Below are 25,227 nucleotides of genomic sequence, written 5' to 3'. Positions count from 1 at the left end.
ACACACCCGCTGAACAGCACCCTTCTGCAGTTTTCACGGGAGGATGACTCCACTGTGAAAGGCAAGGGAATTAACTGCCATGTAAACCCAGAAAGCTGTGGCCCCATATGCACATTTTATAACAACATCTGAACACACATTCAGAACACACATTTCTAGGGGAAATAACATTTTCTTCACCTAAAACCTAACACTCCAGACACCACGTTGATAAAAAGGCTGAGTCTGAGGGGCCGACAGGCCTGTACCTGCGGTACCTGCGGAGACCTGCGGTAGGTACCTGAGGTGCTGGGCCGCAGGCCGCACGACAGCGCCCCACCGCTCTTCGGCCTCTCTCACCGCCGCCAAGCTCTGGCCGCGCCTGGCCTCGTCCAGCCTCGCCCGTTCGGCTAGATTCTGTCCGCTCTGTTTCAAGAGCTGCACCTGGGCCTCCCCTTCAGATCCGGATCTCAGGATAGCCTGCAGAGAGTCACAGAGAGCTTTGCTTATTGAACAGAGATGCAAGCAACACAGAAAAGAGCTCTTAGACTGGACATCAAAGAGGGACCTGCAATTAGAAACAGTGTTTGCTTATAGTGGGGTAAGAGAAGAGGCAAAATGACTACAGAGATGGAGGTGCTGCTCCAGGAAAATCTCTATATTTATTTTTCATGAGAAAGCAAATGCACACTCTACAAAACAGCGTCAAGGTGGAATGTAAGACTATATCTGCACGTGCCCCTCACCTCAGCTCTGTGCAGTCTCTCCTGTATCTCTCTCCTGCTGCCCTGAGTGTCTTTTCCCAGGGAGTCCAGGTCTTCCTGGAGGCGAGTAACCCAGCTCAGGATGCTGTCTCTCAGGGTGGTGAAGGCCTGCACCTCTCTGGACAAGGTGAGCAGGGCCTCGCACTCTGCACAGAGCCTGGCCTGGAGACTGCAGTACCTCCCCACTAGTCGCTCGCTTTCCTGTACTGTCTCATCGGACTTCAGCCCCTGCTTCCGCGCCGACAGCACCAGTCCATGGAGGGCATCGAACCTCTCCCTGCGCCGCAGGAAAGAGGAGACCAATTCAGACTGCAAAGTGCTGCAGACTGCTTTATGACTCACATCACCAGTAGGAAAACAAGTCGGTAATTCATCTTGTCATCATAATGGGCCATGCCTGTGATCTGAAAATGGTTTCTTATTTTTAAATATATTTATACATAAATACAAAATAATATTTATTTCAAATATATTTTCATGCAAATACAATGAGAAACTGTACACCTAAAACCACTCCAAAACTGAGGAAAAAGACTTTGACTACCTTACACTCGTTAAAAACATGTATTTTGTTAGACTGATGTTACTACAATGCTAGGAACTCTACCATATAGAACACATTTACTGTACCATTATGAATGTATGCAAAGCCTATTTAACTTCTCATCTGTCTGCAGTGCTTGCTAAATCATACACACTATTCTCCTTAATCATATAAATCTGCAATTTTCAAAACCGGTACTGGAGATGCATCAATTACCTTTCTTTTTGAATTTCTTCATACAAGCTGTCAAGCTCTTCACCTTCTACTGTCTTCTGTTCTTTGCCTTGAAGCCACCTATCAAGATGCATGTATTCCTCCTGCAGACTATAGCAGAACACACACTGACCATCTGCAGGCCCAGCAATGTACATAAAGCACCAACATGAGCTAAAGAGACACATTAAATGCAGTGCAGCACTGTGCTGAGAGAAAACAGGTGAACGTGCTGAGGGTTGGCTGAAGGGATATTGATAAATAACAGCTAACAAGCAGCACAGTTCCAGTTTCAAAAGCTGTATTAAGGGTTGGTACATGAGTGTGTTCTTGCAAGCATCCAAGCATGCAAAAAATGAAGAGTATGTAATGCCAAGTGTGTACAGACCACTTCTGCTTAACCATACAAACAAGAGAGGCAGGATTTCCAAGTACACTCCCAAACTACCTGCATCACCAATATAAGAAAATATAAAACAGGTACATAAAAGCTATAACAGATACAAACATGGGACTCCTTGAGTAAGCTTCACCAGGATTGCCAAACAGCAGCTCTCCATATAGACCCTACCACATTAAAATCAACACTCAACAAAACAGGTGCATACAATCATTGCCCAGCTGGCTAGCACTGCTTCCATGCTAATGGTACAAATATCACGCTTCTCTATGAGGGTCTACACCTGAATCTGCATAACGCACAAAAGCAAGCTACCACATGTGGATGCGCTGGGGTTTGTGTGCTTGGGCATTTATTACAGTTGTTCTGTCCCTCATTTTAATGCGGCGTAGCTCTCCAGGGTCACAAAGCAGGGGCCCTGCCTCGGTACCTGTCGAGAGTCCGAAGGCCGGCGTCCAGTTGGCTGTGTTTATTCTGGCAGTGTGACCTGAAGGTATTCAGCTCCTCCTCCTGTTCCTGCAGCCAGGCCGAGAGCGAGCTGCTCTGGGCCTCGGGCAGCTGTGCTCCCACCGAAGAGAGACTCTCCTTCAGCTGGGCGATCCTCCTCTCTCCTTCCCTACAGGCCAGGAACTCCTGACGGAGACAAACATTTCAGGACCTGCTGTGAGCTCGTCCCTTTCCCCAGCTGCACTAGTCTCAGAGATCACAGCCAGTCACACTTTTCCACTTGCAGTACGGCTTACACTGCATAATACTGTCACGGACGTCCAAAGGGACTAACCGTGGGAAGCAGGAGAGCGGAAAAAGACCCATATGCGTAGTGGCGAGACGGGAAAAAGGCCCGGGCTCATAAGTGCAAAGAGTTCAGGAATGCCGTATAGAAACCTATGCCCTCAGGGAGCGGACGTGGGGCGCCCTGGTGCTAGGCAGGTCTCAGGACATCCGAACGTCAATGCTGAGCGAGGACAGAGTGCAAGACCCGGAAATATATAGCCCAAGGGAAAGAGAGGGACAGGAAGGACAGCAGACCGGAAACTAGGGAAAGGACAGAGAAGGAGCGCCCTCTGGCTGCAGAGGGCGTGACAAATACTGTACATTGTCAATCTGATTTTAGTCTCTTACACTTTTACATAATGTTATCATCCATTTTTATAATCTGCAATTTTATTTATACATAAAAAGTAATAACTTAGACTATATCCATTGCCCATGTATAGCAAAGCTGAATCCATCCAATCCTCAAAGGATACAGTATCTTCATTGCTTATCTGAAATAATACTCTTCACTGATTGAAGTTAACATCATCCTGCAGGTACTGAGGATTGAAAGAGACCTTTGCTAACTAATTTGGGCAGCCCTGCAGGATATGAGTCGAATACAGTATTTATGATCGAAACTATAGAATGTGCCACAGAGACCATGGGGTTTCAGATTCCCCATTCCCCAAGAATAATTTTCATGCTGGATGTTGGTTCCCCGGTAACGTTAATCCCTGCCAATCTCACCGTGAGTCTTTGCAGCGAGCTCTCCATGTCCTGCCTCCGCTCGGGGTTTTCAAAACACTCGTTCATCGAGAGCTGCAGCTCCTGTAGCCACTGTTCGTAGGCCTGGCACTCCTCTGGAATGAGCACATGAAGGGAGAGGGCAGGTCAGCTAACACACACGAGTAGCCACCGGAACTGAGACAAAACAAGGCTGGGAGAACATCCCACGAAAACGCTAAGATTTCCAATCCTCTGCAGGTCTTCTGCAAAAACATCAAGCCCACTGTAATCAAGTAAATTAATTATGAACAATTAAGGAGGGATGGCAAAGTCGGATATCTATACAGCAGATACAGATACAGCAGATCATAATATCACACACAGCAATCTGCCCATACCCAAGCACATTTGTTACAAAGCAACTGCATGGCCAGTCTCCTGACTTCAGGGCTACCTGGAGAGAGCAGTGAACATTACTGCTGGTGTTTTGGGCGCTTACTTACCACTTATCAGCTGCAAGAAACTGTTCTCAACATGGTTTCTCTTCTGGCAGAACAACTCCTGGACTCTCTGGATTCTCTCCTTCAGTTGCGTCCCATCAGCAGCCAGCGTTCCTAGGAGATGGGGACTCGCGACACTGGCCATGAGGCCAACCTCTCTGAGGATGGAGTCGGCCTCCTCTTCCTGGACTTGCAGCTGCTCACCCAGCTCCTGTAATGGATAAAGACATTGGGGAATAAGCCACTGGGTGACAGATTCCCTGTATTTTCAGCCAGGTTTTATAAATTGTATTTAGGCAACTATACAGGATTTGCACTGTTTTCTTGGATGCAAACTGTCCTTTGCTTAGCAATCCAAAAAGGCTTGTCTTTCCTTATCATTAAATATCTGCATCTGCTAGGGCATTGGTCTTTGGAGAAAGTAGCTACAACGTCAACCGGTATTTTTATCTTTGCAGTACTTCATGAGTGGAAACCAAATCACTAGGTCCAACAAGAAGCCCCGATCACCCCTCTGTGCACCTGTAAAGTGTTGGAGGCCTGTGGATTGTCTGATACAGCCAGGCCGATCACTGTGGACTCAATGGTCTCCAGACAGGAGTAGCACTGCTTCAGCCTGTCGGCCATGAGCTTCTTCACAGCCATCAGCTCCTGAAACGCCTCACTGCTCTCCGTGCTGAGCTCCTCCACTTCCTCCATCCTCTTCCTCAGCTGGCTCTCGATCACCTGTCAATACATTCAGAGTGACCTGCTGCTCCCTGAGACCCAGAACCATCTGAAAACCCATTGTAGGGTCATGAAAGTGTACCACAGTAAATCTAAACCTGTCCCACTGTTTTACCATAAATTTGTTTTGCAGTGGTTCCCTGCCAAGCTTTATCATGCTACTCTATTCTTTGACATTGTCTTGATTTTACTATTTGAACAGCACAACACAACTGTGCCCTGTAGAACCACAAGGTTCACAACTTCCCTCTAAATTAAGCAACTGGTTAAGAAGTAAATTAGTTAAGATGAGGAGGAACTAAAACCAGATGACCCCTCAGCTTGCCTGGAATGTACCTGTTGTCTAGGAAATGAGAAGAGCTCTGTTTTCACCACCCCACTACCACATGTGACTGTGTGTAGCCCTTCAGGTTTCCCTTGAACCTGCTCAACCAGGCAGCACATCTCATCCCTCAGGGGTTAAACCTTAGGAGCTGATTGCTCAAGGCCTCATGCTGCCTTTTTGATAAGCAAGGTGTTAATCCCATCCTTTGTCTTTTTTCACATCTCAGTACTATCAACAAGCCTTTTTTTCACTACAGATGGTTCACTCATCATTATACAAAGCTTCCGAGTTTCTGTGGTAAAAGGATTCTGGAGAATAGCATACACCACTGTAAATCTATATTGGAAGATACATATGGACGTTCTTGACAAACCGCAGGATAAGGCGTGAATCTAAAGACAGATTGCTCAGTCGTCTTCGAGCTCATTGTCAAGTCATGTTCCTCATGAAGGTCTGGATTTGATGTCATATTCATACCCCCCACAGAGAAATGAACTCTTTACACTCCTGATCAGACCCACCTGGCTGGGCCTGGGTGAGTCTCCTCACATCAGAGCCAGAACACAAATCCAGTATTGATCTACAAAATCAGTCAAAACCTGGATTTTTCGTCATAACAAATAACAATGGAATACCACGTTCTAGATAATAAGAGACACGACCAGTGGAGCACATATTTTATTTTGATTCTGTAACACTAGGGTTTTTTTTTTCCTTGACAAAAAAAGGCGTTCATATTAGCATGGTGACAATTGTCTTATAATTATGTCACCTGATTTTACAAATCCATGTAATTGTTTATACATAAACAAGATTTATTAAATACATACCATATGACAGTAAGGGAGTAAGTTCTTCCACTTGCAATGTATTAATAAAAACAATTTAAAACGATTAAACTGAATAGGATCTCTGCTAATCAGTAACCCAGAGCTCGACTCTCTTCATGTCTAGAAGTGTAGCTCACCTGTAACTCTAAGGGAAACTCTTTACTCTGAAGGAGTTCCTGGATCTCAGCTGCTTTGTTGTGAAAATGTTCAATATTCTCCTGCTGAGCTTCTATTTCACTCTAAGGAAAGAAACAACAAGAAAGACATGCAGATACTGTATGCCAACAATAACACAACTCAAGTCATAGTACAGCTTTAACCTTACCCAATCACAGTCATCTCCATTGTACAAACCTCTCTGACGCTTGGAAACGAAATGCTGCATACATGGAAAATACAGTGGAAATATACACTTGCGTCAGGTGCTCATCTTTACCTTTAAAACCATGCAAAGTATGCTCTGAATTTAACAGGAACAACATGCATTCAAGAAGAACTACAAAAGGTATGCCTTCCACTTAACACATGAGGACTGATGCTCACCAGCAGATCATCCCTGACTGCACTCTGCACACACAGAGGACAATCATCTTGACCGATTAGAAATCAATGCCCATTTTACAATTTTACAGTCTTCTCAACAGCAGAATTAGTTTGCTCCTGAGGAAGTTTTGAGAAGCTCTGGGTGTCAGCAGTGATCCTATACAACTCATTGGTTTAGATTAGAAAACTAATCTTTCACTCAATACTTTCCTTTGGAAATTGCAAAGGATTTGACAAATAAAAAAAACGGTTTCTACGGTTAGCCACAATACCCACAAAAAAGGACTTCATGTGAAAACAAGCTGGAGTTTAATGTAAACCCAGCCCACACTCCCCTGGGACACCTGACGCACATTGCAGAAGAGCCCGGTATGGTCTGAACACTCCAGTCAGAAGCAGAAATTTCTGTGCTCAATTAAATCTCCCCTGGTTTACAATGACGAGAACATCAGCCTTGAAAACAGGACAGGAAATTCAATTTCTTAGAACTTCTGTGAATAAGCATGTGAAAATTTGAGGGAGCAGAGATTTGATTGCAATAAATCTACTACTGTGCAAACTTTGTCAGACATTGAAGCTACAGTATTATGACCTGATCAGTGTTGTTTCGAAACGCATAAAAACTGAGCAAACTATCCAAGCACAAACAATAATAAGTAACAAAATACTTTGAGAATTAAAACACAGAAGACAGCAAAACCAATCAGATTAAGCAGCCATGGTTTTAAGCAGGTAGGAGGAGTTTTTCATTATTGTACAACAGTCAGGCCACAAATTTAACCGTCTCGTGTACCAACACGCTTTCTTTTAAACAATATCAACCAGGCATCACCCTGTTAATCACAGCACAGAGCAACAAAGTGCCATAACTGCTGACATCAAAGCTTTGAGTGTAGGAGGGACTACAGCAGAGCCCAAACTGGCGAACCCACTGGAATGCTGAACCTGGAGCGAATCTTCTCAGAACTGCTTAACCCTTCGAGTGCCAAAGGAGGAGATGCGTAACTGTCAGGCCCTTACTAGTTCAACAGAACACGTGTATGATTTGGCTTTGTAGCATTTTCTTATCTTAGTGTGGTCTTCCTGTAGTCGTGCCAGCTTATTGGGAGTTTGAAAGCCCCTTATTAATGAATTATTAATGAAAAACACTGAACTATTACATGAGCAGCAGTGTAACAGATATGTCGTTCAGTCTGTATCACTCAGTCTTCCTATTTGAGAATTGCTCTGCAATTAAAAAATATTTTGGCGAATACAGCATAATGAGCTCTATTTCTCTAGTCTCAACTGAGTTTCTTGTTCACCTTATACCTACTCCATCTCGTTCTTCAGGTGTTGAAAAAAGCACTCTTATAAAATCTCTGTCAGATGAATTTTTATGATAATTAAAATGGCTCGCAGGCATATAACCAGTTACATTACAAAATTCTTTGGCTTCCTAGATGCAGGTCCAAATTTGTAAATTGTAAGCTGCCCTCAACTTTCAGCTCACAGTTCTTAAGCTTCTTAAACTTTCTTAATCAGGTGACACAAAGAAGCACATTTCCCCCTCTTGAGAAGAGGCTAAACAAAACAGTTTAGTTGATCAAACATTGGCTCATCAAAGTCAAACAAGTCCACGCAAGTGCCTAACCCGCCCCTGTGAATTTCTGCACACTCATTCCCAAAATGCTAGTTTACAACTTCCAGAACTTCGAGAAACACACACACAGAAAAGCCACACAAAACAATCCTCCTTAGTCTCCTGGAATGCTCACAGAGGATAAGAGCATTCCCCTGTAATAGAGGTTTGTGTGATAGAGCCACTCTGTCACAGATGCACAAGCCTGAGCTGTTGATGAACATGTTATGAGTTCCTTCACCTGAAAGGTTGCGACTTCCTGTTCATCTAGGAAATGGCGCCACTCAGCAAATGTGGCCAGTTTCCCAATGGCCCACTGCTCAATGTTAGCAGCCAAACTGAGCAGCTTCTCCCAGAGCATCAGGCCATGATGCAGGTTGTCTATGTGACTGTCAGTCTTCTCCATCACCTGCCACCAGTGCCAGAGAGAAGAACACGTTAGTACCTGCTACCCAACACCATGCTGCTCTCCCTAATGTCACCTCCCCTCCTGCTATCAGCACTGTTTCCGAACACAAGCCTGTCTGAAAGTGTGGAACAGCAGCCTTACTTTAAAGACAAGTTAAAGTAAGAGCTGGTTATTTCAGTCAGCATGTAATTCGCATCTCATCTCACACAATGAACAGCACAATCACACAGTTACTTCAAAACACTCAGTACAGAAACAATAAAGATCTGAACAGGGAAGAAAGTTGGATGGGCTCGAGTATAGAGACTGTTTGTCTGTCAGGGTGAGGATATACTGTATATGTATCATTAATCCTTTGAATTCAGCAATTGACTTGCAGCTAAGTGTTCCAAACTGGGGAAAGGGACTGAGGTCACTAGAGCCTGTTGGAAAGTCAGCAGGCCTCCTAAAGCGCAGAACAAACTCACATCAAGCCAGCGATCCACAAGCGAGTCTGCCTCAGCCTCGAATGGCACCTCTGCATCCCCTGGGATCTTCTTGAGCTGGGACTGCAGATGCCTACAAATGGCACGCAGCTCCTCCACTCCCTCCGTCCAGCCACTAAGATCCTCCTTGATTGTGCTGACCTGAACACAGACCGGCCATCACGCACTGAATCTGCACAAACAGCCCTGCGCCCTGTCCCTCTGATCAATAACATCGTTAACTGATGACTAGTGCAGTTGATTAAGAAGATGTCTGTGCCAAAGACAAGCAATGGCATGGCGTGAAAGGTCTAACCATGATAAAAGATATGTTTTATCATTATTGACTGCTATCGACCCATTCACTTGTCTCATATTTGACACTGTTTCAAAATCCATCACTGTTTCTGTGCTTTTTGATAGAGCATGTGAATACACCACTCTTGAGCTTTCTAAAATGGCACATTTTCTCAGAAGCTACACTCACTAAGGGAGATAGTGGGTAATTACCTTGAAGCCAGGCCACTGTAATATCATTTCTAAGTCATTACATTTGTGCTGTGAGAAGGTCTCTGACTCCACTGCTGTGCAGTGCTGCGCCTCACTAGAGAACAACAGAATGCAATGACTGCCATCTAGTGGCAGATCAAGCCACAAGTCATGACAAAGATTACTCTGCACATGGGGCATCTCTCCTGTGTGCAGTGCTGGCAGTGGGAGAACCTTGTTGCAGTGTATAAAGAATGCATAAGCTGTGCCCCAGAGTGACTGCGAGAAGTGCACCTTGGTTAGGAGTCCCTGCAGGTTGTCTTTTCCCATGTACGAAGCTTGTTTGAGGATGGTCTGCTCTGCTCTCTGCAGCACTTTGCACAGGTCGCCTCTGCAGCCCTGGAATTTCTTCAGCAAGTCCATCAAAACAGAGCACTGCTCCTGCCTGGAATATAGGAGCAAAGTTCCCTTCAGCCTAAAAGCACTAGCCATGCAAGGCTGGGATGGTGGAGAGGCTGAATGATTGTGCTGTCTGTTAATATTTTAAGACTTCAGCCTACTTATTCCTCCTAACCTGCAATACCTGCCTCCAGTGCTAATACAACAATATCTGTCTTTCTCCTGGAGTCTTGCATACTGCACCCTTAGCACAAGCATAAACTCGCCCTGCTCCTCCTTGACTCCAGGCCTGCACCTCTGATGACAGTGTATGGCGACTGCGGTGCGGCTGTTTCTCTCTCTGTCCACCTTCCTCCCATGAATGCCACTGCTGTGTTACTGAGAGCAGAGGGCTCGACAGCTTCTTCTCTCACCCCTCAGTCAGGGCTTGCTCCGTCTCCTCCCACAGCACCTCCAGGTCCTGTGGGAATCCGTGCCCCAGCTCCCCAGGCTGGGCGGAGATTTGAGCAGCAACATCCCGGAGCTGTTCCAGATCAGCACGGTGAGAGTTCAGCTGGGACTCCAGATCCCTCAAGGCCCGCAGCCTGCCATCAGAAATGTATGGTGAGGGACAGGACACCAGTCTCTTCCATGGGGAAAAGCTCACATTCTCATGTATTCCAGTGCTGGAGCAGGCAGCCTTCGTACTTTCACTCAGTTCCAATCCAGGGTCTCTATCTAATCAGTACTTCATTTACCTGGTTGATCAGTACCAGTTACCTAATTGACCCTATTAGTGAATATCACTTAAATTAAGGAATTGGTGGGGAAAAAAAGAAAATGAACTAGAAATGGAAGCACCAAGGCCTAGAAGATGTAGTTATAGTAAGGTAAGGCATGATCTCTTGGATGTGGATTGGCAGCTGCATCTCCATCCAGTTATATTAGACAAACAATAAGGAATGTTGGTTTTAAAAGTGTCACAAAATTCATTTCACATTTAAAACACAAAACAATGGACTCACAGGTATTAGGCTACAATGTGTTAAATATACAGTGCCTTTGCAATTCTTTAAACCGTTCTTTCTGTCATTTGAGTACCTTCTAGAATATCATACTATTATTTTCCCACTTACAATTTACCAAGCTCTACATGAAGAAGACTCTGAAAAGCACTCTGAGCCAGAAGTGGCAGCTCCACGTCTCGTAGTCAAGCTGCCATGAGGGTTTCGCACATGGAGCAGAAACGAATGTCTGCAAACGCACCTCTGCTGAAGGGCAGGTCGCGTGGGCTCCTTCAGCGCCAGGGTGCGCACTCTCTGGTGCAGCTCCTGCAGGCTGCAGCGCAAGGCCTCCCCCTTCTGCAGAAGAACGGGCAGCTCCTTCTCTCGCTGCAGGCTCTGCTGCTGCTTCAGCAGGCCCCTGTCCAAGTCCTCTGTCTTCTGAGCCAGCGCAGAGAGCATGCCCTGACAGGTAATTACAGCAGACACCTCGCAGTCCCAGATGGAGAGCTGGGCTGTATTCAGCTGGCTGTCCAGCTCTGGGCATTGGTCTCCTGTGCTTTTCAAGCTCTGTCTGGCCACCTCCAGCTTGGCTCTGTCCTTGTTTACAGCCGCCACATCCTCAGGGAGAGTGGCCTGTAGTCCAGCAAGCCCATGGTCAGCCCTTCTCAGGGATGTTAGGAAATGCTCCAGCGCTCTCAGGGCTGCCTCACTGGTCCATACGCTCTGCTTCAGTGCCTCCAATCTCTTCCCGCAGTCCAGCACAATCCTGCTGAGGATCATCTGTTCTGCAGGGTTTAATCCAGACAAAGCAGGACTGTCTGCTCTTCCCAGAGCACAGATCCTATCAGTCTCATGCTGGATGCTTTCACCTAGATCCTGTTCAGACCAGGGGCAAATGTTGTTAAAAAAGAAAAAGGTCTTGTTCAAAACAATCATCCTCCAGTTTGGATTAGATCCATGCAGAAGCATGACACCTCTTCAAATACCGCATCTCTAAGACTATTTACCAGATAAGAATTTTTCTCATTTCTCATTCATGAAAATATTTAATTCTTTAAAGATAAATTATACCAGTACCTCTAAATCTTTTAAAACGGCATTTCCATCTATCAGCTCAAATCCTCTGACTTCTTTTGGGATTTTGTGAAACTCGTCAAGCAAATTGGAGAAGTGTGAAATCTGATTTTCCACAGGCTCAATTAACCCTACTGCTGTCTCGATGGATTTCAGCCTGCAAAAACAAAATCACATGGCCTCACTAAAGAACCAACATTAACAGATACAGAATAACCACAGTAGCAATTAACCGGCTTAAAAATGATGTTCTTTATGTGTATGCGTCATTACTATGTGTAACTACATAGTAATAACAAACATCACCAGGCCTCAGAACTTTAAAGCATGTTGGTCCTGTATAAAATTTGCTCCACTTAATGGAGCAAACCCAAAATGAAAACCAGAAAGAACTACGCCATAACTGCACAGCATGCATTTTGTAATTGTGAGCTAAACTCTACCAGAGGAAACCTCTCATGGATTCAAACGTTTTAACAGTGCTTGCACTGGACAGAAGAGGATGCTGGGACCACGAAGGTGTGAATGAGCGAAGGCGTGGTGTGTCCAGTGTGAATGTGGGGGTGGTGCCTGCAGTGCTGTACCTGCTCTTCAGGTGGAGCTGTTGTCCCCTCCACTGGCGGGTTAGTGCAGACCTGACCTCCTCCACCCTCTGCTCCTCTCCCCCAGCCACCCTCCCTTTCATCTGGGAGCACTGCAGCTCGAACTCAAACCACAGGGACTCCGTCTCCTCCCTCAGGGCCTGAAATACCAGGAGACAGGCAAGAAAAAGTTTCTTCCTGTGGTGTTCAATGTGAGCAAACAAATTGAACAAATGAAAAAATTGCCATCTCCATCAAATCTACCAGAACTGCTATGTACAGGGATATGTATAAATCTACTGAAGAAGCAAAACAACAGCTGGTTTTTACTTCACATATTTTTAGACAAATTCAGTCTAAATCAGCTTGAAATTATCAGCTCCCGATGTTCATTTATTGAATGTAAGAATACAGTACTTAAAGAAAGATGGCTGTTCTTTGTCTGAACTCTGCTACATAGTCTAACATTTAAATACAGTAGCTAGAGGTAGCATCCTAGGACAGCACTGTCCTGGGACATTGAGAACACAGGAGTACATCTGCATTCTCCTGCTTGTCAATCTTTCAGTCATCATCACTGGGAACTTCACCCTCAAAGTCCAGCTGCCCTTGTGAGACGTTTCCCTATCTATTTCAGCTGAACTGGGACACACCTGCAGCTCCAGGAGCTTGGCGTGAAGGACTGCAGAGCTGACAGCATCTGGAGGGAACTCAGCCTGAAGACTCTGTCTGTTCCTGCACAGCTGGTTTTCAAATTCACTCATGGATTCTCTGTATCTGATTTGAAAAAACAATCATGCTCATGCATTAAATAAAAACGTAGGGCATGGTTATTCTGTTACTACACAATTCTGCTACTAGTCCAATTTTCTTTTGTAGTGCTTAGTGAAAGATGTATTCCAACTCCCTCTTTATAGTCCTTCTAAGGGATATTGAGGATCAGAAGGAAAAAAATGAGCTGTAGATATGCAAATACACCGACAGTGCAATCTTCTCCTCTTTCCATCTCTCCTAATCACATGATGTATTAAAAAACTAAGAAACAAATGCAGTTTTCTCACAGCATACGAAATACCACACATTTCTGAATCTTCTGAAAAGAGCACAGCAATGGAATACCAAAGTCTTTTGTAAAATGAATAAAGAGCTATTCAGTACTGCATACAGATTGCTCCAGCAAAGGTGTTTCAGTCCCCAATAAGTCAGCGTCACTAATATCTTCATGTCTGACTGACAGGTACCTTTCGAGAGTCTCATGTTCATCTACATCCTGTGCCTCCACAGTGTCGAGAGCACTCCCATCAACCACCATCCTCTCAGCCCTCTGCATTACTGCAACGGTCTCGACTGTAACGATCACCTGAACAGATGCAAACAGAGGCATCACACATGGGGCTTCTGAACAGAGGCCAGAGCAACAGATAAGACCATGTGCAGACATAGTTCAGGTGGGGAGCTGAGTCAGCATGCGTAGGCTGCAAAGGAACAAGTAATAGGTTTATTCCATGCTGAAAAAAAGAAGAAAGAAAACACAACGTTTCGGCCGTGGAGCCTTCTTCAGGTGTCACCTGAAGCCTGACCAGGCTTTTCTGCAAATATAGAAAAACAGTGTTTTTTATTTTAAAAAAGACACCAATGATGAATGAAGAGCAGAATTCATCACACCACCTCAGTGCTCACTCAGCACCTACCTCAGTGGGGGGAAGTCTTGGGGAAGATTCAGACGGTAGAAAGCTCTCCATCTGCTCCACTTTGTCTTCACCATGTTCGGAAGGATGTCTAGAGCAATACAAAAGCACTGGAAAAATAAACACATCTGCCCGCTGAGAAAGCAACCATTTTGGTAAAGGAAAGTAACTTCCATTTGAACAATACATGCAATACAAGTACAGCAGCAGCGTAACTCATTCCAAGTCACTGTCCTTGACACCTGCATTGCAATGTTTTTCTTTTTCTTTAGAGCGGGCTTAACCTCAAACAAAGCACACCTACAACCTCAAGACTGTCAGTCCATTCGGAGGAAGACATGCTCAAAATAAATCTGGTACTGCTGTCTGTCTGTCTGTTTACCTGTCCCCTGTGTCATGTGTAGTCAAGAGATAAGCTTTAGCTAGCAGCCAGTTTCTGTTAAGCAGCTTTCCTCAAACTCATTGCACTGTGACCCCTTCTGACAACAAAAATTGCCACATCTCAAGTGCAACGTTACTCCAGAATAATTAATATTTAAAATACAAAAAAATGCAACACATGGGCATATCTACTAAAAGTAGCACTTAAATACTAAGGCTCATTTTATAATCGCAAGACAGCCTTTAGGAAGTTAAAAATCAATATATAACCTAATAACTTAGTTGGGGTTGTATTGATGAGCACACATCCTTGAAATGGATCTCTATGAGGTTGTGTTACAGACACATCTCATCTTCAACAGTGAAACAGACCCAGTCTTTGTATTCTAGATAAGAACTGCTCTGTGTCCGCAAGTGCAACAGCACTCTACTTTAAGTGGTTTTGAACACTCTTTAGCTAGAACTCCACATGTCTCACAATGCAGCCGTGGGCTGAGCTACAAAACCAGTCCCTGGAAATCAATTTTCTGAAATTGGGTGAATCATACCTGCAGTTTCTTGGTGTTTTTCCCCTGCAGTTCAGACACTCAGTCAAGCTTTCTTTTACTACAAGAGGCCATCAATTCCCCTTCAGTACTCACCTTTCCTCCAGGAAACAGTACGCTGCTAAAATAATTTTTCTACAGCAAAATTTCAAACTGTCTTCAGCTATGCTGAGGCGGTTTCTAGGTAACTGTTTCAGATAGTTCCTGACAAGGCATGCCTGAGCCAAGCAAGTCACCCATCATAAAATAAAACAAGTATCATTTGATAGAACTGGTTAATTATTACTATGACATTTTTGTAAACTGTTGTTCTTAAGCTCTGATGTCTGGAATTCTATTTCAAACACTGAAAATTGCTATGCTGTAATTTCAGAAAAAGTGGACCACACCTGTTAGAAGGTTTATCTACCTGCACTGAGGCAGGACTCCCATTCTGATCTGAACTCTCACATGACCCTTACCGCTCTCCTGGAGGAGGCTGCTGGGACAGCCATGCTTGCTGGGGCTCACAGAAGTCTCTCCTCTGCTGCTCTATGGCTTCCAGCCTCTGCACACACTCTCCCAGCTGAGCTCTGGTCAGGCTGTGGGCCTTATCGGAGCTCAGCGTGTCACAGATCACTCTCAGAGCCTCTAAATGCTGTCGTGCTTGATCCAGACTGCCTTCTGCAGAAAAGCAGACCTGGAACAGCAGAGTGAAAAGACGTGACCTGGAAGAACTGCGGTCGGTCTGAAGTAGCATCTGAAGTAGATAAACTGCTTTCCAGTAATACCAGTAAATAAATACCATTATTTTCCAGTAATAGACGATGATTTTAAAGTAAATTAATACAATTTTTTTAAATCAGCCTCTATATACTACTGTATGTATTCATACACAATCAGGTACAAGCATGACTGTGCTTTGATTAGATAACATTAGACAAAGAATAATACTGTGAAAAACGTACATTTTAATACAGTAGAAATTAAACATGACATATGGCATATTATATGTACTGCCTTTGTTCTGGCATTATATGCATTACTATATTATAGTGGATACACAGTGTAGCTTGTAACAGAATCCGCCAAGCCAGCTAAGGAGCAGAGACCATGTCTCTTATGAAAATCATGTACAGTATACCAGAAGCCAATGACTAATCCTGCTGGCTCCAGTGCTGTCACTGCTCACACATCGAGACGTGTTCAGACAGCCAGGCAGGCTGGGCCAGTCCAGGCACAGGCCTATAGCTCCCATTTACACCCTCTGCTACATACAGCTTTATAGCTGTTCAGAAATATGAGTAACACTGAACCATTTTCCAGCTGCCAGTAGGCAAAACATACATACTTGTTTCTAATCCACTAAAAGGGTACTTATTCATATTTCCAGGCTTTATAACCTTAGTGCAATCAATACTGAAGAGTTGTTGCCAACTGTAAACAGTAAATAATTTTAAAGCCTGTTAATCACACATGGCAATCAAACCCAGATTAATAGAGAATCGATCAATCCATCAGCAGCTAATTAGATCTTTATTGCTTTTCCATGCATCGTTTTGCATGCAAAATACAGAATACGTGCAACATTGCATGCAGTGAAGTTAGAAAGAGGAGTACGGTACCTGGTTATCTTTAACAAGTTCTGCCCAGCCCATTGAGTCAGAAAAGGCCTTTTCTTTTTTAATTTGCAGCTCACATTGCAAGGCAGCTTTGTTAAAGTTTCCTTTCTCAATTTCAAATTTTAACTGTTGCAAAAACGCTGCTATATCTAAATGAACATCCTGAGTGACAAAATAAACAATGGTTTAGCTTCAGGTGACCGCGATGAAATATCTGCAGATTTAAGCATGAAAAGTGAGTTCCCCCTATTTTAAAGTGGGTATATAATGAACAAGACCCGCTGTATTCACTGCTTATGACAACGTCAAAGACAATATTGCATTTGTTTGCAATAAAAATTAATCAAAATATTGAATTCAATTAAGATGTATTTCATGGTGATGATTTCTTCTCTTAAGTGTAATACATACATTTACAATATTTAATACAGGTTGAACATAGCAACCCATGAAAAATTAAATGCTCAGGTTACAAAATTGTAACATTCATGCCTCAAAGACAACTGGCAGATACACTCATGTAGCAAGAGTGTTGGTGCCAATGATGTCATCATTGAGGACAGTCCTGAAAGGGGACACACTCACCCCAACCCACTGAGCAACACAGGGCACAGTTCCACTTCACACACATGCATGCCCACTTTCAATGTAGTTGTTTTCATTATTTCACAGACATTACATTCAAGGAATGTTTGAATTTCAGAGGTTACAAATGAAGGCATTGTCCAAACAAAGTGCGGTTTAATAGCTTCAGTCATTATTAGAAAGGGTAAAAATACATTCTCATAAAAGAGCGTTATCTTCAGTCTTCCACCTACCTCCCACTGCTTCCGAAGAGACTGACTCAGTGTTTCAATCTCTCTTTGCTGACTCGAAGAGCAGCGACTCTTCATCTGTTCCGCAGACTCCAAGAATTCCTCCAGGAAGGTAGAGTTGGATTTCTTTAAGAATTCCTGTGTGATTGAGAAAATCAATATAAATACACTCAACCTGAATAATAAGCTCTAGTTGCAGTGTTTTAGGCAGCCCTCCATAACATAACCTTTATCATGAAAGTTCACACCAAAGGTATCCAACTTCCTTAAAGGAGTCAGGAAAAGGACATGACCTATGCATAACATCACCTTCAATCATACTGTAGATCTATGTTTAGATTTTAAAAACTTTTCCACTCAAAATAAACTACTGCTTCTAACACAAAAATAATTCGCGCCTTCAGGAAATGTATCTGCTAATCTTAATCTAAACCCAGTTCTTAATGGTGGATTATTATTTACAGCAGGATTCTACCTTCTGACCAATGGAAACACTAAACATTGAGTACTGGGTCTGTAATTGAAGATGGCTTGAAATTCTGGTCTTTGACCTGAGCTCCAGACAATGCCTTTCTATAGCTCAGCATCTCTTGGAGCAGAGTAGACTGCTGAGGTCTGAGTGAAGACTGAAGTGCTCTTTCTCCGTGCTGAGAAAGAATGTGAGGTTGTCACTGTGCAGAAAATCACCTTGAACCAGCAATGCATTCATGTGCTCATATTGCCTGTACATGTCTTTTGACCACACTAGATGCAAAATATCGAAACAAGAACAATAGGATAATAAACTCTCTACCTCCTTCTTAGCCACTTGCTCTTTGATGATCTGTTTGTCACCCAGGACAGTGATGGCTGCCAGGATGTGCTCCAGCAGCCTGTGTTTAGCCTTCTCAAACTGAACTCTGACGTCAGCCTCCTTAGGGTAACCCCAGTGCCTGTCCGCCAGAGAGCTCAGCATGGCCTGCACCTCCTGTAACAGCAGAGCACAGGAGACAGCCTGTCACAGACCTCTCCTAAAATTTAATTACAGACACTCCCAGCAATGTAGTAGTGCTGTTAAGTAAGCATGGCAAGGCTTTTGCAATCAGTTTAAAAACATGGTAAAACATAGAAAACATTGTACAACTGAGGTAAAAGTGTGGTAAAGGAATATGCTGAAAAACATAAGAAAAGTAGAAGATTTCAGTAATAATTCTTATAATTTCTCTGCCACACACAATCATTCCAGATTAAATGAAAGAACAAGAAGCAGAAAACCTGTGATTTTGCAGTGGCCCTGCTGACTCTGGCCTGCATTCCAGACACGGTGAGGTGCCGGAGAGACTTGTTCTTCTGCAGAGTTTCCACCGTGGCCAGGAGAAACTGCTCCTCTGTCACAACCTGCCTCTCATGCTCCTGGCCTCTGCTGATTAACAGCTAATAAATCAAAAGAAGGAACAGCACAACACTTAAAACCTCCTCTAAAAAACATGCCTTTAATTGTGGGTGTGGTGCAGTCACATACGAACAAGCTATAAGGCAAATCCAACTTTTAAACCCTTTTACTTTCATAGTTTCTTTTAATACAGTCTTGTGAATCCTCATTTCTTTCCTCTAAAATGGTGCACTTGCATTTTTCAGTAACCAAGATACCAGAGGAAAAACTGCAGGCTATTAAAGCTCTAGGGGCTCTTTGATAAAAGCATAAATCTATGTCTCCTCTTGAATCTGGGTATTTCAAATATCTGCCCTGCTCATTTTGAACAGACAACCATTTTAACTTTATTCCCCCTTTTTTTAAAAAAAAATTTTGTTGAGTGTTAACGGTCCAGACTTCGCCTACTGAATAAAAACTCCCCTACGTCTTCAACAGTGGTCATGGCAGTCTCAAGAACCTGAATTAACCAGGTCTTCAAGGGCAGCTGAACAGACACTCAGCCTGGCATAAGGGATATCAGCCGACATGACCCTCACTGGGGTAGTTTCACAGCAACCGTTTCTGGTCCGGTCAGTGGATAAACGGTAGGGATAGTGAAGCCATGGTGCACTCAATTGCATTAGAAAGGGCAATGTTTTTACATTTTCTAATATGTTGGGTTTTTTTTTTATAAATAACTGGGAAAACATCCTGCTGTTTTCCAAAACTTTTTTTAGACTTCCATTACAATAAAGCTTCAAACAGTTCGGCTCAGCACAGATAAAGAGTGCCCCCCGGTGTCTCTGGCATGTCTTACCTTGACTGCTGGGTCCTGGGTCGGGGAATGCCCCTTGCCCATCAGTGCCCTGTGCGTGTCCCTTGCCAGGGATTCCCACTGCTGTAACTCAGCCAGCCCACCTTCTAGCATGGCTGCCCCTCGCTGCAGCTCCACACAGCCCTGGCCTGCTTGGCACAGCTCCTGGGTCACCTGGGCCAGACACAAAACGAGCCAAAGGAGGGACCAGTTACTGGCCCATCCAATCCGTTCTGCCGCTGAACTGCAACTGCATTAGCGATTTGGCTTCTTTAGCTGATAAACTGACTGGGCAACTAAGAGTTAGCTTTGTAGAGTCCTACTCTGGATCAACCCCTGAGTAAATGGGCTGCTTTTTCTTTACCTCCAATCAGGGACAAGGGATTCTAGAAACCTCCAAAAAGCCCCTGAGAGTGGAAACAAGGATTTGGATACTGCCGTGGGCTAAGTTCCCCATTCAAGTTTTAGACACAAGGCAAGTTTTATCTCTTGTTCGGAATTTAGGGTGATCCTTAATATTTATCCTTAACCATTTTGCAACATGAGAAATCCAGATTCTGAAAAGGTGTTCAATGGGTTAATGATATCTCTCCTGCCTGGCCTAAAAACTCTGAGGTAGTGACACACTTGTGGATCGATGCTGTACCTCGGTTAGGGTGTCTTGGAGTCGCTGCACAGTCTCTGGACAGCTTTCAGAGGACTGAGAGAGAGAATTTAAATCCACTTGCTTTATCTTCCTCTTCATAAGCTGAAAAACAACAGCTTCCTCAGAACCTCAAAACAGCAGAACTGTTTGAGTGACAGCTGTCTGAAGTTAAAATAACACGCAGGGTGTTTCTATGAGATTCCACAATAAACCATTTTTTGTACTAAAACAGAGTCGTCCTGGAGTGTGACACAATGAGGGGAGGAGTCATGGAGGGTAGGGGCATTTCCCATTGGCAGTTGGAGGAGGTTAAAATAGGAATGGCTTTGGAACCTACAAGACTCTTCACTAAGGACCCTAACTAGGAAATGACACCCTAGTGAACAGTCACACCTGAGCAGAATCAATCAGCACAGGTATAAAAGGTCGACTAACAAGGTCTGAGGTGTGGACCTTTTGTCAACTGTAAGGAGTAGGAAAAAGAAATACATTTACAGAGTAAGAAAGCAACTGGAGCTATTTCTGGACAATCACATTTGTTTGAAGGAAACTCTAAAACTGGACTTTGATCCTAAGCCTTACTTATTGTTATTTATTTATTTTTTGCTCTGATATCTGTGTTGATGAATAGTCCAGCTGTAACAAAGTTAGCTTAAGATCTAAAGAGAACTCGGCTCTTCTTTGTTGGCCTAACTGCCATTGTATTCATTAATAAAGTAGTGAAGAACTCGGGGTCTTTACTTGCTCTGGGTTGACACAAGCCAGCCACTACCACCAATGTGCTGTATGATTTAAAAGAATATTAATTTGATGTATTTGTCATCCTTCGCCATCTCCCGCCTTCTGCAATCAGGATTCAAACACCAAGACTGAGATGCAGCCTGCTAAATCCATTCTGAGAAATGCTGTACCTCAATCCTCTTCCTGAAGCTCCTGAGATTGCTAGATGAAATGTCCACTTCTTCCTGCATCAGCTGAGTGGCTTCATCAATGAGCATGTTTACCGCTGTGCCTCTTGCACGTATCGTGGGGATGCAATCAGGCTGGGTAGCGGACTAAAGACAAAAAACATATTTCCAGATACAATGATACCCACTAATATATACATACACTGTATAATGTACTGTATATAATGACATTCAGAAGCAGAAACTCCACTCTGAGGAGTTCTGCTCATACTTTCAATACTACTGTCATCTACTACTATACTACTATCATCTTAATTCTATATAGTTTTTTTATGTATAGATCCTAACTTTGTCAACCTTGATTTTTCTTGTGCAATATTCAGTGCATCCAGAAACAAAACTACAGCAGTAGTGAAATGTGGCTCTCTGAACCATCTGAACCACCCGCCATCTGAATTTCAAATGCTAATGAGTTCTGGCATTAGGCTGATGAGCTGTTATGGAACAATTACGTTCATTAATGTTGTGGGCTCCGTTTCTCATGTGTTGCGGCGGTGCAGGATAAAAGTGTTAAGAGATAATCTCATCTACTGAAATACCCAGTAAGAGGAAGAAACAACCTGGGATTTTTAACTAACAAGGAGGGACCGGAAATTCAATTTCTTCTGAAAGACGAGACGTCCTCATCATTATACTGGGGCATTAGGACCAACACGGATCCTAATGTGAGGGCTCCCTGCTGGTCCCACTAACACCTCTTCAAGCAGAAACCTTAGCTTTCCCAGGACGTCTCCCATCCAGGTACTGGCTAGACCCACACCTGCTGAGCTTCTGTGCTTTCACGTCTCTTTTTGAAAGGTGAGCAATTGCCCAGGCTTACGAATTTAGTTTTCTTCATGAAGGCCGCCCACTGTCTGTTCAACCCACGCAGCTCATCGGCAAGGCTGCCGCTGGTCTGTTCATCTGTGGCCTCGATGAGAAGGTTCCCGACTTCATTCAGGTGGGCATGCCTGGCGCTCCACTCAGACAGGCGGTCAGACGTCACCTGAGGAATGGCCAAAGCAATGCCAACTCAGAATTAATTAATTAAAAGAAATGTCATTTCAGTGGATGACTCCCCTTAACACACTTTCACTTTTATTTAGACCTTATTACAAAAAACCTCATCTCATCAAATGTATGAGATAAAGTACCTTTAATATGAATTTACAAGAGTTTTTTTTATTTTAAAAGCATGGTATAACCTGCATTAATTTACACTGTATAAAAAACTCATGATGTACTTTCATTCTTTGATCTAGGTCATTAAACACACATGGTACCTAGTTTCCAGACTCGGCCTACAAAAGGCAGTTTTATTTTTTCCAATGTGCTATTACCGCCAGAGTGCCCTGTACCTCAGTTCCGTCAGGAAGAGCTTCTCTGTTGTCCAGCCAGGCCTGCAGGGAGCCGTGAAGCTCAGTGTAAGAGTCCCAGGCGGAGAGGACTCGTTCCAGCATAGCTTTTGTCCCCGAGACTGACTCCACAGTCACTGCACTCTCCTCCTCCACCTCTTTCATGAATTTGCTGATGTGTTGAGAGTCAGCCGCTGCATAAGAAGACCAGAAGAAGAGTGAGCTGATGGATCTTGGCATGAGTACAGCGTGCCATATTAAAATAAGCAGCTTCCCCCACTCTTCCACAGCTGTATCAGCCGAACAGCAGCGTTGGGTCCTACAAGATGGACAAGTACACAAAGCTACCCGAAATAACGCCACTGTGGTAGCTCTTTTGTCCAGTACATGCCTGCAAGTCAAGCAAGCTGACTTCAACAAAGCCAAGAGGCCAGGGCAGCAGTGTGCAGCAGTGGTTACGGTTGTGGATTCAAATCCCGAGTGAGCACTGCTGTTGTAACCTTGAGTAAGGTGCTTCACCCCTATTGTTTCATTAAAACACCCAACTGTATAAATGGGTGCAAATGTCCCATTTATTGGACAGTTAATTGATTCCAATTTCTAGTGATGGTATGATCAAGTGGCTTTATCAATTGACAGGCAGCCTCAAATTATAGCTTCCTTTATTGGTGCACTGCGAAGTCACTACTATGAGAATGTTTCCCAAGATACAGCCATGGATTTGAATCCAGATAAATGATCACTAAACTCCAAAACCAGCAAGTAATTACAGAAGACCACTTTTAGCAGGAAGTATCACTTCTTAGTGTAAACAGGTGTGGAGAATTAGTGAAAGGGATTGAAACCCGAGACCTGTGCATACCCGGACAGCACACACACTTACCTAGGGCTGACTTGCTGGTGTAATTGTCAGCAATTAATCTGAGCCTCAGAATGGCAGCTTCAAGACGGGAGACCAGGCCTTGACTGTCTATGGAGTCCTGAAAGACAAATCAGGCTCACTATTGTTTTCTTGTCTTATCTTAACATTTAGAGCCCTTGTAACACCAACATAGTTATTAGGACTCTGAGCTGCAGCAACATTTTTTCCTTTGGGGGCTTTGTTACTGCAATAATAATCCTGATGTAACCTAATACGCTTTAGCAAGAACAGTTAACAAAACATTCCTCCCTAAACTACCTCATACAGAAACGGTGAGGTCAGAGATGTCTGAGTCGGGGCTAAGATCTTGTTATATTATATTATACTTAAACCAAAGGTCTCATGCACTGTAGTTTAGCCCTGCCATCTTACCTTGTATTCATTAAGGTGCTCTCACGAGAGCTCAGCGTTTATTACTGTTTGTAAAATCACAGTCAGAAGCCACCAGCGTACTTGCAGGCGAGAGTATTTTGAATTGATCAGTGCATGGCCGCGGGCTCGTTCAAAGCACACTCACATGCCAGCTGAGAAGCTGCAGCCTCACATCCTCCCTGCTGCTGTAGGGGCTTTTCCAGGAGCACAGCCTGCTCCTGATCTGCTCCAGCAGGCCCTGCACCGTGTGAGAGGATTCCTGGTATTCCAGCTTTATCCCGTGGTACTTGGCAGTGACCCGGATATTGGTAAACCTGCAACGTGGGGCGCAGTCAGGGGAGAAATGGGAAGAGCAACAGAAAACCAACAAACCTAAGGAATCACTTGTCCTGTCCTCAGGAAGAGAGTGGTGGCTTACCTTCTTTTAAGTTTCTCCATTTTTTCTTGGGGTACTCGAGTGGCTCCGTGCTCATCTTTTTGAGGGAAAGCCTGAAGGGTATGCAGGTGGATACTCATTTCCTCCATGAGGGCCTGACAGAAAGAAATAACGTCTTCAGCTTCTCCGAACACGAATCTGGTGCTTTGACCAGTCTAGTGAAACATAACCTTCCCCTGTTTCACTGAGGTTGGCTGGCCAACCCCTCTGAGGCCTACACATCACCAAGATGCTGTAGGTTGGGAGTTGGTTTAGCTGTCTTTCTTGTCCTTTTATTACAGTTTCTTCAGAAGTCACTCTCATGGAATTGCAAAAAAGCCAGCTGGAACACTGTATGACTGATACATGTAAGTACATCTTACTCCATGTGCATCACACATTATTATTAGAATACACATGCATATTTCAGCTCCGAAGAGGTGGAAATAAATAAAGGAAGAACCAAAGAGCTTTGGAAATGTATATAGTTAGGGTACGACAGAAGCTGCTCTGCTGGCCTTTTCAATTCCCATCACATTTTAATTAAGTCTGGATGAGTGAGAGATGGCGCAGCTGTGCATTAAAACTGTATCCTGTAGCTGCATGGTAATTAAATAAATATCTTAGTTTCTGATAAAGATGAACACAACTGACTGTAAATGACTGTCAGTGAACTTCAGGAACTTCCTGCCAGTTGGAGTTAAGAGCCTCAGCCCTAAAGCAGGCCCTGTAAGAAACCTTGAGCAGATGCAGTCTGGCCCGGGCACTTTCAGCAGCCCGGACATGGTCCTGGGTGTCGGGGTCCTCCTCCCCCAGCACCGCCTCCACACGCAGCAGCCAAGCCCCCACGTCGTCCAGGGGGGCCGGCAGGGATTGGTCCAGAGCCACCTTGCACGCGCTCAGCTGCACACAGAGACACGGAGAGGGTTCCTCAGACAGATTCACTCACAGCGAACAGGCTGCCGGCGAGGGCAGACTTTCAGGAACATTCTTAAAGTTCCACC

The 25,227-nt window shown here is 44.1% G+C and overlaps 1 protein-coding gene across 12 annotated transcripts in view; it reads right to left on the bottom strand.

The window, feature by feature from the left end:
- Positions 1-25,227, bottom strand: part of syne2b (spectrin repeat containing, nuclear envelope 2b) — a 150,860-nt gene that overhangs the window by 100,457 nt on the left and 25,176 nt on the right. For 11 of the 12 annotated variants that reach the window (XM_088647850.1, XM_088647849.1, XM_088647855.1 and 8 more), the window contains 32 exons: positions 24,962-25,126; positions 24,227-24,339; positions 23,954-24,122; positions 23,398-23,494; positions 22,518-22,708; positions 22,001-22,165; positions 21,124-21,267; positions 20,213-20,314; positions 19,570-19,740; positions 18,614-18,772; positions 18,153-18,326; positions 17,363-17,497; positions 16,548-16,706; positions 15,405-15,622; positions 14,021-14,108; positions 13,571-13,689; positions 12,983-13,106; positions 12,333-12,490; positions 11,752-11,905; positions 10,937-11,550; positions 10,105-10,275; positions 9,587-9,737; positions 8,807-8,965; positions 8,172-8,339; positions 5,904-6,005; positions 4,408-4,611; positions 3,889-4,096; positions 3,407-3,519; positions 2,331-2,533; positions 1,504-1,611; positions 726-1,020; positions 281-459 (listed from right to left, as the gene is read on the bottom strand). In XM_088647850.1, the coding sequence (XP_088503976.1) occupies positions 281-459; positions 726-1,020; positions 1,504-1,611; positions 2,331-2,533; positions 3,407-3,519; positions 3,889-4,096; positions 4,408-4,611; positions 5,904-6,005; positions 8,172-8,339; positions 8,807-8,965; positions 9,587-9,737; positions 10,105-10,275; positions 10,937-11,550; positions 11,752-11,905; positions 12,333-12,490; positions 12,983-13,106; positions 13,571-13,689; positions 14,021-14,108; positions 15,405-15,622; positions 16,548-16,706; positions 17,363-17,497; positions 18,153-18,326; positions 18,614-18,772; positions 19,570-19,740; positions 20,213-20,314; positions 21,124-21,267; positions 22,001-22,165; positions 22,518-22,708; positions 23,398-23,494; positions 23,954-24,122; positions 24,227-24,339; positions 24,962-25,126 (5,480 nt within the window). The remainder of the gene's footprint in view (positions 1-280; positions 460-725; positions 1,021-1,503; positions 1,612-2,330; positions 2,534-3,406; positions 3,520-3,888; positions 4,097-4,407; positions 4,612-5,903; positions 6,006-8,171; positions 8,340-8,806; positions 8,966-9,586; positions 9,738-10,104; positions 10,276-10,936; positions 11,551-11,751; positions 11,906-12,332; positions 12,491-12,982; positions 13,107-13,570; positions 13,690-14,020; positions 14,109-15,404; positions 15,623-16,547; positions 16,707-17,362; positions 17,498-18,152; positions 18,327-18,613; positions 18,773-19,569; positions 19,741-20,212; positions 20,315-21,123; positions 21,268-22,000; positions 22,166-22,517; positions 22,709-23,397; positions 23,495-23,953; positions 24,123-24,226; positions 24,340-24,961; positions 25,127-25,227) is intronic. The other variant, XM_088647859.1, reaches the window with a different exon arrangement.

The sequence above is a fragment of the Lepisosteus platostomus genome, chromosome 10 (assembly GCF_059453375.1).
Source record: "Lepisosteus platostomus isolate fLepPlt1 chromosome 10, fLepPlt1.hap1, whole genome shotgun sequence".
NCBI classification, from domain to species: domain Eukaryota; kingdom Metazoa; phylum Chordata; class Actinopteri; order Semionotiformes; family Lepisosteidae; genus Lepisosteus; species Lepisosteus platostomus.
The sequence above is the reverse complement of the archived record's forward strand: the minus strand, read 5'-3'. Positions and strand labels throughout refer to the sequence as shown.